Raw genomic sequence first — 19,666 nt, forward strand, 5'->3', positions numbered from 1 at the left:
GAGAGCACAAATACGGTGTCCACCTCCCAGGTCCACGAAGCAGGCAGTGGGCCTCTGTGTATACATTAAATTAGACACTTGACCCTTAGCCAGCAGTTTTTAAGATATGTAAATAGGTGTCTTTCAGGGAAAAGCAGGGAGAATGGGCCTTTCTGATTGCTGCCTCCTGGGAGAGGGGAGGGATAACCACCAGTAGTCCTTTTTTTTTTTTTTTTTTTTAAGATTTTTTTTATTTATCTGACAGAGAGAGACACAGTGAGAGACGGAACACAAGCAGGGTGGGGAGCGGGAGAGGGAGAAGCAGGCTTCCCACGGAGCAGGGAGCCCGATGCGGGGCTCGATCCCAGGACCCCGGGATCATGACCTGAGCCGAAGGCAGATACTTAACTGACTGAACCACCCAAACTCCCCAAACTTACAGAATTTCTAATAAAACTGAAGGCAGATGCTTAACGACTGAGCCACCCAGGCGCCCCACCACCAGTAGTCCTTGTGAGCCCATTAAGAAATGGTTCTTTATTTGCTATAGCCTTATGGATTTTGTGGATGCAAGCTCCTTTGGCTTTCAGAACTAGAGTTTTGGGGGTCTGTCCCTCGGTTGGACTCTTAAAAGTTGGGCATCACATGTTGGCTCTAAACCCTTCATTCCTAAGGGAAAAGCTGGGAGTTTCTTCCTGATTGTATGGCAACTAGGGGTGGGGGTGGGTATGTCAAGAGTGTCCCAGCCTTTCCTACCTGTTTCCATATAGGTTTTTTTCTCATCATTGCCTATGCCTAGGAGTCCCTCAGCGAGTTAACTAGTTTCTGGATTTTTTTCAGAGGGAATTGTTCCGTGTGTAGCTGTAGATTTGGTGTGTCTGTGGGAGGAAGTAAATTCAGGAGCCTTCGATGTCACCATCTTGGACCGGAACACCATTTTTTTTCTTTTTAAATAGGAAATGCACCAATTATTTTGGTCAGTTAATTAACTTGCTTTAGGTGAACCAGGAGAAAAAGTATATCATGGGTATTTTGATCTATTTAGTTGTTGCTAAGATTCACCCAAGGCCTTAAGGCAGAGTTTTAATTAAAGAAATAAATGGGCAGGAGTCTGCCTGCTCAGCTTAAGAGTATGTTATTAGTTATGAAGTTGGGATTCCCTTGCATTAATTGAATAAAATACATGGCATCTATATTAAGCAACACTCTTTAATGTAGTCCCCAGAGTGCTGACATAAGTACAAATGTATGCCTTCTGGTAATTTTCAGTCTTCTTCACTTTCCCCTTCTTGTTTTTACAGCATGGGTGCGCTCAGCTTTGGGGATAGAAAGATGAAAAAGATAAAGGCCATGCCTTAAGGAAAGCATGCTCGAATAAGGGAGACTGACATCTGAACGAGAAATTAAAAGAACATGATACATGTAGTTGTAGGGACCAAGGGCTGGCTGCCCCAAGATGGCTACTTTGGCATAAAGACTATTTTGAGTTAAAAAGCAATAAATCCCAGAAGATTCAGGAGAAGCTCTTTACCTTCCCAACACTGCCTAAAAAGAATTTAGATAGGGAAGGAAGAGAGCTGTCACCATAGATAAGGACATCATGATATAATTCGGGTATGGTAGGCAGGGAGGAACCTAGCAAGGTCTGTTTGATCAAAGTCCTGTGCATGTCCCATTGTTTCTGAGTGGCCCAGCAAACATTTGTTTACCTAACATTTACTCTCTTTCATCGTACTGAAGATTGCATGCCTTCCCTTTGAAATCTCAGACCCCTAACCCCATCTCCTTAGTTTAGGATGACATGTATACCTCATTTTGCCTGTCTTTGGAATTGCCACATCTGTATGGATTCCCTGTACGTACAGTATTAAATTTTATTTTCTCCTGTTAATCTGTCTTGTGTCAGGTTGATTCTTAGACCAGCTAGAAGGACCTTGAAGGGACAGGAAAATGCTTGCTCCCCAACATTGTAATGGCAGTAGGCACAAGGCTCAAGTAGCTTGCCCTTGGCCCCTACAACAGCATGTATCATGTTCTTTTAATTCCTTGTTCAGATGTCAGTCCCCCTTAAGCATGCTTTCCTTAAGGCATGGTCCTTATCTTTTTCATCTTTCTATCCCCAAAAGAGCACAGAGGAGACTGACTCTGTCTGGGGGAGAGAGTATGAGAAAAGATCTACAGAGAAAACTACATCATCAGCCTGTTGAAGGGTTCATAGCAGTTCACCAGGGCAGAAGGTGGGAAAGGGCATTACAGGTCAAGGAAACAGCAAGTGCAAAGGCGTGCTGTATTTAGAGAAGTCTGATGTATTTGGTATTCCCGCAGTATAAAGCTCAAAGTGGTGAATCGTGGGAAATGATACTGGAGACATGGGGGTGAGGCATGTCATGAAGGTATTGGAAAACTGTTAAAAGATTTTAAGTGGGGGAATAATATGGTCAGTTTGCATTTTATAAAGATCAACCCCTTACCTGTGCAGCAGGTAAGTGGGGAGAAACAGTGGGGCTAGTTGGGAAGCTGCTGCACTAATTTGTATCATGAGTTGATGTTGAAGGTCTGCACTAAGGGGCCATGGGAACGGTTAAGTTGGGATAGATTTGGCAGAGATTTAGGGAGTAAAAATCACCATGTCTTGGATCGGTTGTGGTGACAGAAAAGTAAGAGTCCAAGGTTTCCAGCTTGAGTGTCTTGGTGAGTAGGGGGACTACCAAGTGAGGCAGGGAATACAAAGGGAAGACGAGGTAGTGGGTAGGATGTGGGGTTGGGGGAGGATAATAAATGCAATTTTGGACAGGAGGAATGTGATGCCGTAGTTTGCATTACGTAGATATGGGCTGAATGTGGAAGTGGACGATGAGTAGTGTTTTGGAAAGAGGAATGAGATACTAGTGAAATACCAAGTAGAGGTGTCCCCTAGGCAGTTAGATTTATGTGGTTGGAGTTCAGAGTAAAGGCCAGAGCTGTACACATAGATTTGGCACTCACCAGCATGGAGGTCATCGTTAAAGCCACGGATAAGTTTGCCAAGAGTGAGAAGAGAAAGGATAGAAGGTGCAGTTTGGGGAAGCTCCACTATTCTTGATGTAAACAGAGAAAGGCTAAAAGAAGGAAATGATCAAAGAGATAGGAGAACTAGAGGAGTGTGTTGCCAGTGTTCCCATCCACCTGCCCACCCACTGGCTCCCCTACCTACCGACTCACCCATTCAATCAGCAGAAATTAATTGATTGAGAACTTATGACATGCCAGGGACAGGGACTATGATAGGTACTGCAGGAATCACAGAGATGGAAGAGATGTGATTTTTCCTCTTACATGGTTCAGCTCATTAAAAGAAAAAAAAAAAGAAAGAGAAGGAAAAGGAGGGTGATGGAAAGGGGGAGATTGACTTTATTGGATTTAACTCATTTCCGTTTTCATCCCTTTTCACGGTACTCCTACTGTATTTCCTAGAGGATTTTTGATATTTATGTCATAATTCAAGAGAAGTTTACCTCAGAAATTGTTTTTGACCTGAAAAGCCAGGGAATTTTATATGATGTGAAAATAAGGATGCTGGACCACTTTTTATATCATTGAAAAGAAAAAAGAAGTGGTAGTGTTTATTGTCTGGAATTTAAATAGGGGATAGGATAGAATAGAGTAAGAGTAGAAGAGAACAAAAATTGATATGTTCTAATTGTTTTAGGTAATGTTTTTACTGACGTCAGGTTGATTGGATTTGACAACCATCTAAGGACACTTTTAATGCCAACACTTTCAGTGCTTAAGCTGCTCAGTTACGCTTTTTCAGAAATAAACTTAGCCATCAACTGGGACGCCACTCTCTAAAAATGTAGTATTGACTTGGGGGAAATTATTCATAGAACTTCTTTCAAATCTTTTCCATATATGCCCTGTAATGGAGTTAGTCTTCCTTGAAGGATCTTAGACTTCAAACCAGAACTCCTGCTATGAAAGCAGCTCCCATAAAATGATAGAGCCTCATTAAAGTCACTGAAATAGTGTAGACATTTCCCAAACTGGTACAGAATTGATATTTCATGAGATTGTTTTAAAGATGCAATGCAACTGCCTGTACTTACAGAAACAGCATTGTAGAGGAAAAAAATACTTCGACAGGGTGATCACCCAATCTATCATTTTCCCTCTGAGCCACTCAGCAACTAACAGGCGCATTATCCATTTGGTTATTAAACATTTCCAATGACAGCAGTTCTGAAGTTTGCCATGGCGATGTTTAGATTGCTAAAATCTAGTGGATGACAAAGGGACTTTCTTGTGGAGTTCTTAGCCCATCAGTCTTTCAACTTGTTTGTCCTTTTTGCTTTCCTGTTTTATATAGTACAATAATAACCTCTATTCACATTGAGCCAAGTTCTCACATTGACTTTGTGACCAAATGGAATGAAATAAAATACGTTGTGTGCTCGTTAGGCATTAATTCATCTTTCCCTAGTTTTCAATTCCACAATGATATGATTTGATTTCCTTTTTATTAGGGAGGTATAACAGGAAGAGCTAGGGATTTTAGCAATCTTGTAAAGTCTAATATAAACATTGGTATTATCACAGGTATATTTAAATATGTGGAAGTATGTTTCTTCCCCAAATCATCCTGGAAAGCTTTGTGTTGACAATATAATTTAGCTGGTTTTTGAAATATTGCCACCTGACTTTCTGTTACATGCTGTTTCATTCATTTGTGTTAAACATGTCTCACATAATGGGCTAATAGGTACCCTTCCTTTATAATACTTGCTTACCTATTCCTTTTTTGTTTTTTGAAAAGGAAACATTTTCTCAGTGATTCTGAAAATATTTGGGGAAAAATTTTCTTATTGAGACTTGTGCTAGTAGAGTTGTTTACAAGGCAATTAAAAAAAAGGAAATTATTTTAAAAGTTGGAGCTCTAGCTCTATTTTTCATATAGTAATAAATACCGTTGAATAGATATAAAGCTCTGCAGGGTATCCAGAGATGAGGATCAAAATATTTATTAGCCAGTAAGGCAAGTTACTGCCCAATCCAAATGGGTACGGGCCTTAGCTCAGGAGCAGGGTCCTAGAAGCCTCGTGGTGGAGGTGTTAAACCTCTAGGTGCTGGTTTATGGATGGGGCAGGAAGCTAGGGTGGGGCCAAGGCTGCAGGGAGCAGTAGAAGGCTTAGGACAGCAGTGTCTATCAGCCATGTATCGGTAGTTGAATATTTAACCACCAGTACCACTGGGCCAGGACATCCTAGCTTATATGAGCTGCACATACATCAAAAACTGTATGTTGCATTTTTATTGGAGGTTGGTAGAAATGGAGACCTCAGTGGTGTAAAATCACATTTGGTTCTTCCAAGCTGTTGGTGTCTGTCTGGGTATTTGATAGAGGGGACAGAAGAGGCAAAAGAGGAGACTCAGAGTGATCCCTGCAGTTGTGGATCTTGTCCACTGGATGGACAGAAAGTGGCCTGGAATGTGTGGGGTCATCCACATGGGTAAGAATCGGGTCTTTGTCTTATTCACCATTGTGTCCCCATCACCTAGACCTATTGGAGACTCAATGATTGAATGAGTGATCGGAGGTGAATGACTATTTCACAATGGAGGTTTTATTATTATTCAGATATGTTGAGGCCGAGAGATCAGGAGACAGCTGCCATTGAGAAGCATGTGTTATTCACAGTTCCCAAGAGGAGGGGGCACGGCATGCTATGCAGGGGCCACATCAGGAAGCATCAGGGTTTGTCCAGAGGCAGAGGGAGTGAGGGGGAAATATAAGCAAGAGCCCTTATTGTGGTTTCTGTGGGAAGGAACAAGTGAGGCTGGGTAGCAGCATAGGATTGGCTAGTTGGAGTAACTTCAGTGGGCTTTGGGGTGTTGGAACTGTCTCAGGTTGGCAGGGGGATAGAGGCCCCAGTGTGAGCGATAGGGGAGCTGATGGGTGTGTGGACTTGGGACTGGCTAGTTAGCATATGAAAGACACGCTCCCAGGCTAGTCATTTACTATCTCTAGGAATTGGCTAGCCCTGGGAGGGCAGTCTCTTCAGGATTTGCAGGACCCCAGATGTCAAAGTAACAGAAATACAGAAAATAAAAAGGCATGATTAATACACTTTCCACCCTTGGGAATTGATGCAGATATCCCCTTTATTCTTAAATGCCTTCTTTCCCTTTGCTTCCACATTTCTTTTTACACCTGTGGGTACTTGTATCATAGCACTTAATGGTAATAATTACTGCTAAGACTTATTAAGCCCTTACTGTGTACTTAGCACTGTCCTAAGAACTTCACACTTTATGTGTATCAAACCCAATTAGTGTCCACAACACCCCATGCATTTGTACCGTTTATATTCTCATTTTATACATGAGGAAGTAGGAGTCTTGAGAAATTACATAAATTAGTCAAGGCCACATAGAATTGCGACATGATGCTCTTACTCCCTCTATGATACTTTGTCTCCCATTAATTGTATTCCAGTGATTTGCTTGTGTGTCTGTTGATGAAGCTAGTTTGAGCAGCTCAAAATGTTGGGACAGTTCTCACCTGTGTATGTCCAGTCTCTATTAGAGAGTAGGCACCATGTAAACCTTTGTGAGTAAGTCAAGCTTTCATCACTGTTCTCTATAATTTGAGCAGCCTGATAAGCAACCATCATTGTCTAATGATGGAGGAGGAGCTGTCCTGAGGGAAGAAGACCTGTCTTACGGCTTCCTGGTCTTTATTTGACATTCTCTGAGAATGGAACCTGGGAAGAAAGAAATGTATGACTCTGCAAATGGTTATTTCTGTTTCGTGTCATTCGTGCCTTTCTTAATCTGGGTCCCACAGATGCTTGCTTTGCAGGATATGGCCTTTAGAAAGAAGTATTTGAGATGTGTACCCTGTCCTTGGGAAAAACTAAGCCAATGTGCGGAACTTATTCCAATCCAGAAATGTTAACAGGAGAGACAGAGCTACTGCATTTGTCATACGGTGACTTTCCTGATGGTCTCCTCTGCTTTGTCTTTCCTCTGCCTTCCAGCTTGCCACCCATCCTGTTTCAGGTGTGCAGGGAAGAGCCCACAGAACTGCACAGCCTGCTGGCCTTCCCAAGTACTGTTGGATGGGCAGTGTCTGTCCCAGTGCCCGGATAGTTACTTTAACCAGGAAGGCAGTTGCACAGGTGAGTATGTAATATGCTGGGACATGTCCCCTATGCCATTGTTTTGTCTTTGTCATGCAGCCAGACTCTGTAATTAAAAATGTGGTCATATCAGGGGACAAGGGTTGGGCTGTAAACCCTCGTCTTGAATTTGTTAGGTATAGAGTGAGGGGAACAAGTGAAGTTCTGTTCTTCCAATAGGGAAGTATGGGTGAAGTGAAAAATTGGAGTCGGCTTCGTCCTGTGCATGCAGGGAGGCATGGATTTGATGGTGTTCGTCATGGAGACAAGCTACTACAGACAGGTTCTAAGGCATCTGTCGAAGACCAGGCTTTTGGTATTTTAACTCTGTAGTTCTCAGCCCCACTTCCCCTGGCTACAGCCTGAGAGAGCAAAAAGAGAAGAGTGATATTTACTTTTTTCTTTGATGTGTCAGTCCAATATGTTTTTAACAACACCTTTATATATTTCAGTGACAGAGATTCTAGAAATTACTAGGGTTTTATTGGAACTGACAAAATACTAAAATTTAAGCACGCTGCTATAGCACTGTGTTTTCTTGTATCCACAGAAGAAAAGACAAGACAAAACACATTCTTTCATGATTACTATTTTATTTCTAAAAATAGACTGTTGAGGCCCACTGATAGGAGAAAGCCAATTGTTATAAAATTGTATGACATGTATTTCTGGAGTCAGGAAACATGTGGTAAGTGCACAAAATATTTTTTAAATAAATTAATACTTGTTAGGTTCGTCTAAGCCTCAAACTCCAAAGGGGAAATCCAGTGTAAACAGAAATCTAGACGACTGAAGATCAGTGTTATGTTTATTCTGGAATTTTCTTTTTCCAAGTACCTTCTTAATCTGTCTAGGCCCATGATGGGTCACTTTACTTTAAACACTCTATCAGGCTCCGTGGGAATGTTCCTAGTTTCTTTGTCATTGGGGTTGTCCTTGAAAACTGTTGTCTGTCCTTGGGAGCCCTCACCCTAGCCCAGCTGGTTGTCTTTTGTGTGAAATTGTTGGGGGGGTCAAGTCTGAGTAGCTCTAACTCTCCTCTGTCTACACCTCTGCCCGCCTGCAGCCAGCAGATGGCCAGGGCCCTGAGTTGGCAGGGCACCCAGGTCACTGGAAATCTGGCAGGGAGGAAGAACTGGGAGGTGGAAATCATCCTAAGAACTCGGGTATCCTTTGGACAGACGTTTTCCAAGTTAAGAGCCTCAGGAATGTAGGAGGGATGATAGCTAATGGGGTGATAGCTTCTCATCAGTAGTGCATTTTCTTGCTTGCTTTATTTATTCATTTGTGTGGTTTTGCTTTTTTTTTTTTTTTTTATAACTCCTTATCTTCTTTTGGCCTCTCGCCAGAAGAAGTGAGAGAGGCGGTTGAGTGTCCTCGAAATCTGTGCCTTTGCTTTCCACCCGCTCCGTGCCAGAAGGGAATTCTTTGTCATCGTTTCCAGCAAGCTCTGCCCAGCTCCGGTCCCGCACCTCCCCTCCTACTGGAATCAGACAGGCTTAGACCTCCTCGTCCTTGGCAGAGACATCCTTAGCTCTCCCTCCGTGCACTTGCTCCTGCTGCCTGCTTTGGCCGCACCAGTACGGCCGCAACCTTCTACTCCCCGCGCCCTGATCTTTACTGCCCGCACCTTCTGGGACTTACTTGTTTTCAGGGTGGTACCCCTTAGTACAGGGGTGCTTTTTGGGGGGAAAACAGAGCTTTGACTTCAAACCTGGCTCTCGATAACCTCCAGGAAGAGGACGTTCTGTTCTTTGTATTTTAATTAAGTGTTGCTGCTAACACAAGGCATCCACATCATGGCCTGAAGGGAGAGCATGGCTGGCATCTGACTCTAGTGAGAAGTATTGGTGTCCTTTGCTGTGTATGGTTCCCCTTTGCCTGCCAGGAACTTCCGAGGAGCAAAATGTCTCCCTCGGCTCCCTGTCCAGCTCTTTGAATCACACGAGGTATTTTAACGAGGTATTTTAACTCACCTTTCTGCTTTGTGACCTTGATCTGAACTTCCTCACTGACATACACTGGGATGGTCATGCTGGGCCTTCTGGAATGTGCAGCCAATTACTCAAATTTTTATCGTTCTGGATTCTGTGTTCTGTTCATGGACAGTATTTTCACTGACGCCAGAAATGTCGTCTTTTTGTTGGGCCTAAGTGTAGGCCAAGCTTGCTCAGGAATCTTCAAAAGATGCTTAGTGTTTGAAGTCTGCTCTTGATGTAATTTGTGGCGGACATTCATATTTCATGTACTCACACGCTGAGCTGCTGATTCCAATCCTAGTTTTTGTTTCTTTCCCTAGAATGCCACCCCACCTGCAGGCAGTGCCACGGCCCATCGGAATCTGACTGCAGCTCCTGTCACCCTCATGTCACTCTTGCTGGTGGGAGCTGCAGGACCAGCTGTAAAGAAGAGCAGTTCCTCAACCTGGTGGGGTACTGCACTGGTGAGTGGGAGCTCCTTCCTTCATAGTCGTGGAAATCACTAGCCAGAGGCTGGGGTTCTTCATGCCAGGCTTAAAAAGGCTCTCCTGTATTTGTCCTCTGTCATCAGATGAAGAGCTCTCTTTTGGGAGGCATTTGTCTTGGGTCTGGGAACTTACTTTACTGCTTCCTATCAGACCTTTAGTGAATATTTATAGATTCAAATGGAATCTTCCAATAACACTCTTGAACTTCCTGAAACAATTTAGAACTTCATATTAATGAAGATTAAAGTGATGATAATAGTACCTCATATGCATGTGGTGTACTTCAGCTTAAGATAGCAACGTGTTGCTGCAAACCCTTGGGAGACTCTCTCCCTCTTGTCTACATTATCTTCTGCCTCTTGCTGTGGAGAACTTTCGCCATCAGCCCTAGGCACAAAAATTTAGGGAGATTAACCTAAAAGTAAGTCAGTTGTCTTAGGAGATAGGGTTTTTCCTCCTCATTTTAGAACTCTGATTTCAAAGAGGTATATATTAGGAAAGTAGCCTGGAATTTGGATAACGATGAAAAAGCCATATAGTGTTTTGTGTTCATCCATCCATTCATACGACAAATATCTTTGAGTGCCTACTCATGGCCAGATGCTCAGAATACAAAAAAAAAAAAAAGGAAAGAAAGAAAAAAGAAAAAAAAAAGGTGAATGAGACAATGACCCTGCCCTCAAAGAGCTTAAAGTCTAGAGAGAGGAATTTACAGACTAGTGGGTTATTACACATTTCTTGACTCATTTCTCCATATTGTAGGAGAAACTTGAAGAGATTTGCCTGTAGCAGCTTTTGTCATAGTTCCGAAGGGCTTGACTGGGAGGCATTCTGAGACGCCACTGGGAAAGGTGAAAAAGCTAGGATCTGGTCAGTTGCATGCTGGAGAAGTTGATCTGTCTGTAGGCCTTGTCTTTGGGCAGGGACAAGGTGTGGTCAATTGTTTAGATCATAGTATGGAACAAAGCATATTCACTCTTGGGACTCAGTAGTCCATTTTGGTGGGTGGGGACACAGGAAGTCAATGACAGTCCTCCAAGCGTGGCTGGTCATGCCATGGTCCTGGGTGATCCATTCCTTTTTGCACATGACCTTAGCTGGTGACTAGACATTGGGGTCCAGGGTCTATACCCTAGGAAGACTGAATTGTCCAGAGCGGGGCGGCCGCCAAAAAGATGCTGGGATTCAGGGTAAAACCCAGTAGTTAAGACTGCAAACATTTTAGGGGCAACAAAAAGTAGAAGCTCAGCTCTCTGAGGCTTGAGACTAATGAGCTACCCCACAGCTGTAGGGTGTGAGTCTCTTGCCAGTACTGCCACTTGTAGTCAGGACTGACTTGGGAAGCGGGCAAATAGGAGGCATTAGTGCCTACCATTGAAGAGGAATCTGGGGATGGCAGGGGCTGACTGTTAATATAGTTTGTGAGCTTGAATTCAGTGACTGCTTCTTACATTAGGATACGAAGAAGCAGCTACCATGAGAACTAAGAGGTTCTCACGGTTTAAATCCATTTGCAGGTATTTACATAGAACCTACAAGGTGCTGAGTTGCAATTTGAGGGGACACAGAGATCTTTCACGCTACTTAAAGAGATGAACCAAAACACAATTGCAGTTAACAAATAGTACAGAGCAACTTACGGATAATGGCACCAACAGGCAGTATGGGTTGTAGGAGTTCAGAAGAGGGAGAAGTAAACGATATGAAGAGTAATGTGGAGAAGGTGGAAGCTAAGATTCTTCCTGAAGAAAAACTAAGATTTGGTTAGACAGAGGGAGGGTAGGCAGGCTTTCTGGGTGTGGTTCCCCAGGAGACAGGCCAGATGAGTGGAATATGTGGGCCATTCATGGCCAGTGAGTGGTCCAACCTGGCCAAAGAGCATGGTTTGTGTTAAGACATATTAGATGAAACAGCTGGAAAATTTAAGTTGGAACCAGAGTGTAGAGAGCCCAGAGTTCCAGGCCAGAAAGTTTGAACTGAATCTTGTGGGCAATGGGGCCATGAGAGTTTAGGAGAGAACTGTGACTTGACTGACGGTGTGCTATGGGCAGGAAATCTGCCCATCAGTGGAAGATGGACTAGAGCAAGGAGAGATTATAGTTAGAGAGAGGAGTTAGAAGGGTGGACCTTCATGATGGCTTTTCTATTTCCAACCTATTCTGTATGTGGACCCTAAAAATTTTATGCTGGGGCATATTTTATAAGTAAATGTTTATATAAGGAGATTGGAAAAGTTTAATTTTTAATGAGCTCAGTTCTCTCCTATGTCCAGAGCCCTTCTTGGATGATAGTAAATTAGGTGATCAGGAGTTGCATTAATTTTTTAAGGCTAATAGGGGACCGTTAGAATAAAGAATCATGAGACTAAACTAAATGACTCTGGAAATCCTCAGCCCTAGAAGAAGAGTTCCCACTAAAATAGGCTGAAAGGGACAAACCTTGGCTGTCCTGGGAATTAGGTTTATTAAGTAAAGGTTTCAAGTAAGGTAACCACTGTCTGGTGCTTAGAAATCCTTTGTTGAATAGAGAACGGTGTATCGGTGTTTGTTAAGAAAATTTTGACCAGTAATTTCAATTGTTGATCTTTCAGTGCACTGACCCCAAAGTTTACTTTTTCAATTAATATACGCCCCTTCCAAACTCTTCCCACTTCTCTCTGTGGCACTGTAATGAATTCATTCATTCACAGCTTCGTCAAACACACTCCATGCCAGGCGCTGTGCTGGGCTCTGGGGATGCCCACGTGAATAAGATGTGGTGCTTGTATTTAGGAAACATACCTTGTAGTGAAAGAAGGACATATGTGTTGACTATGATAGAGCTGTGGGTATGAGATGACCTGTGGGACAGGACCCCAACCCCCACTGGGTATGTGTGGCTGGGTGGGTAGTGAAGGCTTTCTGGAGCATATTATAATGGAGTTGATTTTGAAAGATAAGTAAGAAGTAGAGGGGTTTGAAGATTTGGAAGGGAGAACATTCCAGAAAGTGGGCCAAAGAATTAAGCAGAATGCCAGCTCTGAGTGTGGGAGGGGTGGTACCTAGAGCAGAAGGAACCAGGGCCAGGTCATGAAGCCCACCTTGTAAGTTCTCTTTAGGGAGAATGTACTTGGCCATCAAGGCTGTGGCTATCTCTTGGAGGTTTTTATGGAGGGGGGTGTCATGGTTGCATTTCTGTGAAGAGAAAGATCCATACAAGATTTGTGTAGAAGATGACAAGACTGGAGCAGAAGGACCTTAAGAGGTAGTTGTAAGAATTCGGGTGAGAGAAAGACCTGTATCATATGACCTCACTGATATGAGGAATTCTTAATCTCAGGAAACAAACTGAGGGTTGCTGGAGTGGGGGTGGGGTGGGAGGGATGGGGGGGCTGGGTGATAGACATTGGGGAGGGTATGTGCTATGGTGAGCACTGCGAATTGTGTAAGACTGTTGAATCACAGACCTGTACCCCTGAAACAATTAATGCAATATATGTTAAGAAAAAAAAAAAGAAGAAGAAGATAGCAGGAGGGGAAGAATGAAGAGGAGAAAATTGGAGGGGGAGACGAACCATGAGAGACGATGGACTCTGAGAAACAAACTGAGGGTTCTAGAGGGGAGGGGGTGGGGGGATGGGTTAGCCCGGTGATGGGTATTAAAGAGGGGCACGTTCTGCGTGGAGCACTGGGTGTTATGCGCAAACAATGCATCATGGAACACTACATCAAAAACTAATGATGGAATGTATGGTGATTAACCTAACAATAAAAAAAGAATTTGGGTGAGAGATGAAGCCTTTAATGAGAAAATTGCTGAGGGGATGAAGGGAAGGGGGCATGGCTTCACGAAGAATTAACTCTATGTTAGGTTGACCTGTGTGAGATTGCTGTTTTCTGTGCACAACTGATCAAATAGTGGCAATTTTATATGGATCAGCCTAATAGAAGCAACAGAAATTGGCCATGTCTCAGCCCTGGGGACTAAGGGAAGGGAGTTTTGGGGATGATTTCAAGGTTTCTGGGCAAATACATTTGAGGAGTGGGAGAGTACTATTTACTAAGGGCCAGAATAGGAAGATAATGTGTTTGAACTAGACAAATTGACTTTGGGGTGACCATTGGACATCGAGGGGTAGCTGTCCATGAGGAGGTTAAAGGTTTAAATGACCACAGTTTTCTTTCTGTAACCACTGGGAGCTCATCTGCTATTTTCATTTTAACCTGAACCTAAATTCCTGGAACATTTTTTAACTCGAATGTTGCTTTAGTCAGGTTGCAGTTAACCTCCTGGAACATTTCAGTGACTTTTATCTAAACTCAGGAAGGTGTTAGGAGGAGCCGTGTGATGATAGACAAAGCAGAAGATAATCGGCCCCATGCAGTGCTGTCAGTGGAATGCATGTTCATCATCCTGGAGAAATTCTAGCCCCTGGAGAAGGACACTCCCTGTTCCCTTTATCGTGTGTGAGCTTTGCAGGGTGGTAGGATTTACTCACAGCGTTTACTCTCTAGCTGAGCTGTACCTAAGATCATCATCAGAGACCTCTTAATTGTACTTAGCTGTTTAAGAAAGAAAATTACATCTAATCTATCACACAGACAAGAATAAACACATCCTGGGGACAGATCCAAAAACCTCAATGTGTTATCACATATGGAGATGTCATATGTGTGGGGTTTTTTTCCTCCAAGTTTATCAAAGCAAATATAGTTTGTGAGATTTAGGCCACGGCTGAAGGTTTTCAACAAAGATAAATGAACTGATGTGAGAGGCAAGAGTGGACAGATTGCAGCAGGCATGGTTAAAGTGCTTTGGAAAGCCAGGCTTTTTCCTTCATAGATTTTTTTTGTTGTGGTGGTGGTGGTTTATATTTTGCCCATGCCTAAACAACATTCTCCCCAAGTTCCAAAGCCTGGGGTGCTTTCTCCACTTGTCTTTCTCAGCTAAAAATCTTTCCCCTGTTCATAGGAGGGAGTGAAAATCAAAAAGAAAACATGAGGGGAAGTGTCCAAATGCAGATGCATTAAAAAATGCATTGGGTTTTGTGGAATGCCTAATGGGATTGGCTGTACTTTTGAGTTCTTCTGTAGAAAAGGAGATAATACTGAGAGTAATAAGTAGAAGGGAAGACTGGAAAATTATAAACAGCTGATCCTGGGGGATTAAATTTTGTTTGTTGAAGGAGTAATTTTTTAAATGCTCATTTGTTTATAAATCTATACCAGAACGTAAGCTAAAGAAGACAAGTGTCAGTAAAGCAATATTATTCTGAGCATTTTCATATTGTATTCGATGGAACTCAAGTTTTAAGCAGTGGTTAATAGGTATTGTATGCAAAAAAGATTCTGGCTCAATAGATTTGGGAAACTCTCGGGTAAATAAAGTTAAGCACCTTTCTTTACTGCAGAAGTTCTTAGAACCTTAAGCAAGCAGATGGGCATTATAAATCTCGAAGATGAAGGAGACTGAACATCATTTCGCAAACATTGCATTGTAGACCCCTCCCCTTTATTTGTTATGGCCTCCGAGAGCTAACCAGTGGTTTGCAGAACAATTTTTGGGAAGCCTTGCAATGATTTTAATATATTTGACAATTTATTGGCACTTCCTAAAAGGTAAAGTACAATAATGAACCAATACTCAGATTATGGATTTTCTTCCATTCATCCCTTCCTTCTTTCTTCCTTCCTTCTTACTTCCATCCTCTGGGCAAGCAGAGGGTCACCAAGGAGGCTCAGGTTTGCCACCGTCTTGCTGGTTGAAGAGCACTGAAGAGTAATCAGTACTTAGCTTCAAGTGTTGGGGCTGAGAGAAGTATTTGCTCTTTGAACCTGAGTGAAGCCACTTGTTGATGGACCAGAAAACCTGTTAACATTTTTCTTCCAGATCATAAAAAGAAAAACATTTAAGTCCTTTCCATGATTTTCCCCACTTATTGTCATCATTTCTGAAAGATGGGGCCCTCAAAAAAATGGTAGAAAAGTTGAAATGTGCAAATTAAAAAGAGCAACAGATGCTCGTTTTGGAATGTGCTGATACAACCGCAGCATCAAGCAATGCAAACCCCAGTTGAAGTTGAACAGAATTAAGGAGCTGGGAAGGAGCCCCGTGTGAGCCAGCATCCCAGCTCTCGGCCTCCACACACGGGGACTTAAAGCCCGAGGTGAGAGCCGGTTCTGTTTTACAGCAGCTTCTGCGTGTGGGGCAGGTGCGTTGGCACTGCTCTCCATCTTGCTGGAGCTGCTCTTGCAGCTACTAGCTGCAAGGAAGGCAAGAGGCACACCCTATTAATGTGGAGCAGTTACTACCTTATTTTGATCATCAGAATCCTGCTCATCCATTCCCCAGGGCCTGGCTCAGATCCCTTCCCTTCTAGGACCAGCTTCCTCTTGGCATCTTCCACATGGTAATTCCAATTGTGCTGATTGTTTCTACCAATTACCTAGTACTCAGTATGGACTAGCTCATATTCCCTGTGAGTGATCTTTTCATGGTATCTAATAACAGGTGACTCTTCTGAGGGCTTAGTGTGTGACAAGCACTGTGCTAATTGCTTTGAATGCATTTTGCCATTTAATTTTTTTTTATTTAAATTCAATGAATCAATATACAGTGTATTATTAGTTTCAGAGGTAGAGTTTAGTGATTCCTCAGTTGCATATAACACCCAATACTCATTAACATTACGTGCCCTCCTTAATGCCCATCACCCACTTACCCCATCCCCCCCCACATCCCCTCCAGCAACCCCCAGTTTGTTCCCTATAGTTAAGAGTGTCCTATGGTTTGTCTCCCTTTCTGATTTCATCTGGTTTTATTTTTCCCTCCCTTCCCCTATGCTCCTCTGTTTTGTTTCTTAAATTCCACATATGAGTGAAATCATATGATAATTGTCTTTCTCTGATTGACTTATTTTGCTTAGCATAATACCCTCTAGTTCCATCCATGTCATCGTAAAAGGCAAGATTTCATTTATTTTTATTTTGCCATTTAATATTAACAATGATCCTTCAAAGCAGATAGTGATGTTACATATGAAGAACCTGAAACACAAAGTAATGTGCTCAAAATGACAAAAGTTGGAAGACAGAGCCAAGGTTTGAACGTAGGCAGTGTGATTCCAAAACCTACATGCTTGCCCATTTTGTTGTACTCTACAATGCTAAATACAGTTGATCATAACAGTAGGCACTCAAGAGCAATTTTTGACTGATGGTTTAAAAGGGACTGGCATGACAAGATGCCTTGGAGAGCATTGTTGGGAAAAGTTGCAAGAACTTGCTAGTCTTTTCAATGCTAAGGAAGCTGTTTTAGGCTGCCATGTGTTATTGTATATATCGTTATTAAGTACGTAAACTTTAAAGAAAAACATTAATGAACACTAAATTTTAATAATTTATATCATTCTGCACTTACTCTAGTCTTTTTCAGTGGAAATACACATTCATTTTTAATAGTTGCAGTCAGCACCTATGTATTTCTTTCTTCAATTCTCTTAAATATCACTTAATTTATATATTTCCCTGTGTTGGCAGATATGGGAAGAATCCACATTACTGTCATTTTTCATGGCTAATTGGCATTCCATTATGTTTGTAGAACTTAATTTGAGTGGCCATTTTCCTGTTGTGGGCCTGGGCAGTTACCAGCAGGAACTGGATTTATTGTTCGACCTACGGGAGGCTGAGTATGAGATCCAAGGCTGCAGCTGGGACTGGGTCTGTTTCTCATGTTATTGGTAATAGTAATACTGGTGTGTTTGTGGAGTTTTATACTTTTCAAAACATTTTCTCATTTATCTTTTCATTTGATCATCCCAGATACTTTCCTGTGGGAGGTGGGAATTCTTATTTTGTGGGAATTCTCTGTGCAGTGACTGGCACATAGATGGTGATCAAGAAAGGCTGGATAAATGAGTGCCTTGAATTTGGCATCCTAATGCCTACTATACTCCCCTTCTAATGCTTCACATGGTAATTATATCAGGGATCTTTCTTCTTAGTGTGACCCATTTTTTGCTTCTTATCTCTTTCTTGTTCACCTCCCACTTCATTTCATCTGGTCCAATTCTGCTATCTCTGTATTTTTTCAATTTTCTAGTGCCTTTTTTTTTTCTTTAAACACTTGCTACTTTATTTTCCTTATCTTCTTTTTTGGCATTGTACCTTCTTATTCCTCATCTTGTCACCCGGTCTCCTATTGCTTGAACTCTGAATTGCATATCCAATCTCTCTCCAGAACTTTCAATGATTGTCTCCTCCTTGTTCTCCCAATTTGTGTTATATTTAAGAGACCACACTGTCTGTTGAAGAATGATTGAATATTCCAAGGTGTTTCTTTTCTTTTAACTTACAGGAAAAAAAAGAACATGACCTATGCTTAAATTGTGCCTTCCTAAATTAAAAAAAAAAAAAAGAACTTATATACTTCTCCTTCATGTGACTTTTCCTAATATATTACCTTACAGAAAGACCTCACTTCCGAGCTTTCAACGTGGCAGGGCTCCCAATGAAGGCAGGATTGCCATTGTCTTCATAAGAGCTGCAAGCCTTGCTTAAAGAGCTCAACTGAATTTATTTATTTTATTTATTATTTTTTTAATTAACATATAATGTATTATTTGTTTCGGGGTACAGGTCTGTGATTCATCAGCCTTACACAATTCACAGCACTCACCATAGCGCACAACTGAATTTAGACCCACAGGTTATCCTGTCAGTACTAAAGATGGCAAGATTGCTAAGGCTGCACTCACCTCTGTTTCTTCCATGCATGTAAATCTCTGTGGCTTACATGCTATAGGCAAAAAGAGTGACTTAGATGTAGGCATGATGATCAGTGTGCCAGTGTCAGTTCTGACTGGCCCTGCTGCAGAGAAGGAATAATGGCCAATGTTTATTGAACATTTAGTACGTGCCAGCTCCTCGCATATCTTACCTCATCTAATCCTGACCGCAACTTCTGGAGGTCTGTCCTGTGATTAGTAGTATCTCCATTTTATAGCCCAGGAGTCTGAGATTAGAGACATTAGCCAACTCACTCGACGTTTCACAGCTAGCCAGTAGGAGAGCCAGGCTTGGAAGCATCAGAGGGCACACCGCTGAGCACACGTCACCGGCTTCCATGCCCTGATCTAGTTCCAGTAAGACCTTCTCTGCCTCTCGGCTCCTGTCGATGCCTTGCCATCTGGCCCATCATGCCTTTCCTTACACACCATTCCTTACCTCAGCTCAAATCTCACTCGCTCAGATCAGTTTACGTCTCTGCTTGCTTTCTCATTTGGAAGAATAGCATAATCTGAAAACAACAACAACAACAAAAACTCCTCCCCTTTTCTCCTCAAGGGCTCTGATTCTTCTGTTAGGTACCTCTTTTTCCTCATGCCTTCCTTTGAGGAAGGAGTCCCCTCACCCTGGCTCCTCCAGTTATTTCCTTTTCTGGTTCTTCATTTCATCCGCCTCCTTCCCTGTCCCCACCCAGCCCCGCTCCCAGGGATGGTGATCCCTCTCACAGCCTCGAACCAGTCCTCATTTCTGTTTTCTCCTTGGAGTCCATGTGGAGAGCACACGGGATGGTCATCTCCGGGCCCTCCCCTCTACCTGTCTACCTCCTGGACATCTAATCCATGGGAACACCATACCCACACGTCCCATCTTCATGTCCTTTAACCCACCAGGTCTTTTCTTCCATCTCCTGAATTTCTTGTCCACCTGCTGCTGATTTTTCAATCCGCGTAACTCAAAACAGCTGAGTTACCCTGCTTCCTCCCTGCCCTGATCCACCTTCTGCTCTCTGTCACACCTCACAAACTTCAAGTCCCTCTGATTCTTTTTGGATAAAATACTCTCTGGCCCTCCTAAGGTACCAGTTGCATTTTAGGTACGGCTTTCCTCCAGCAGACCCTGTCATGAACATCTCAAAGGAAGATGCTGAGTCTGACTCAATGCTCTATCTCCTGTGGAAGCTTCCGTAGTGCCTCATACTCAACTGATGTTCCATAAATGTTCAATGAAGTGAATGTTTTCCTGTTTTGGAGGTGCACCAAGAGCAAAGCATAAACTGCTGGAAGACTAGGTCGAGG

General features: G+C 42.6%; 1 protein-coding gene across 3 annotated transcripts in view; it reads left to right on the plus strand.

Moving 5' to 3' along the window:
- FRAS1 (Fraser extracellular matrix complex subunit 1) overlaps positions 1–19,666 on the plus strand; it is a 404,840-nt gene that overhangs the window by 217,757 nt on the left and 167,417 nt on the right. For all 3 annotated transcript variants that reach the window (XM_025887777.2, XM_073891815.1, XM_073891816.1), the window contains exons 19-20: positions 6,996–7,136; positions 9,436–9,579. In XM_025887777.2, the coding sequence (XP_025743562.1) occupies positions 6,996–7,136; positions 9,436–9,579 (285 nt within the window). The remainder of the gene's footprint in view (positions 1–6,995; positions 7,137–9,435; positions 9,580–19,666) is intronic.

Source organism: Callorhinus ursinus, unplaced genomic scaffold (assembly GCF_003265705.2).
Source record: "Callorhinus ursinus isolate GAN/ISIS: 27379988/994484 unplaced genomic scaffold, GSC_fseal_2.0 scaffold4, whole genome shotgun sequence".
In the NCBI taxonomy this organism is placed as follows: Eukaryota; Metazoa; Chordata; class Mammalia; order Carnivora; family Otariidae; genus Callorhinus; species Callorhinus ursinus.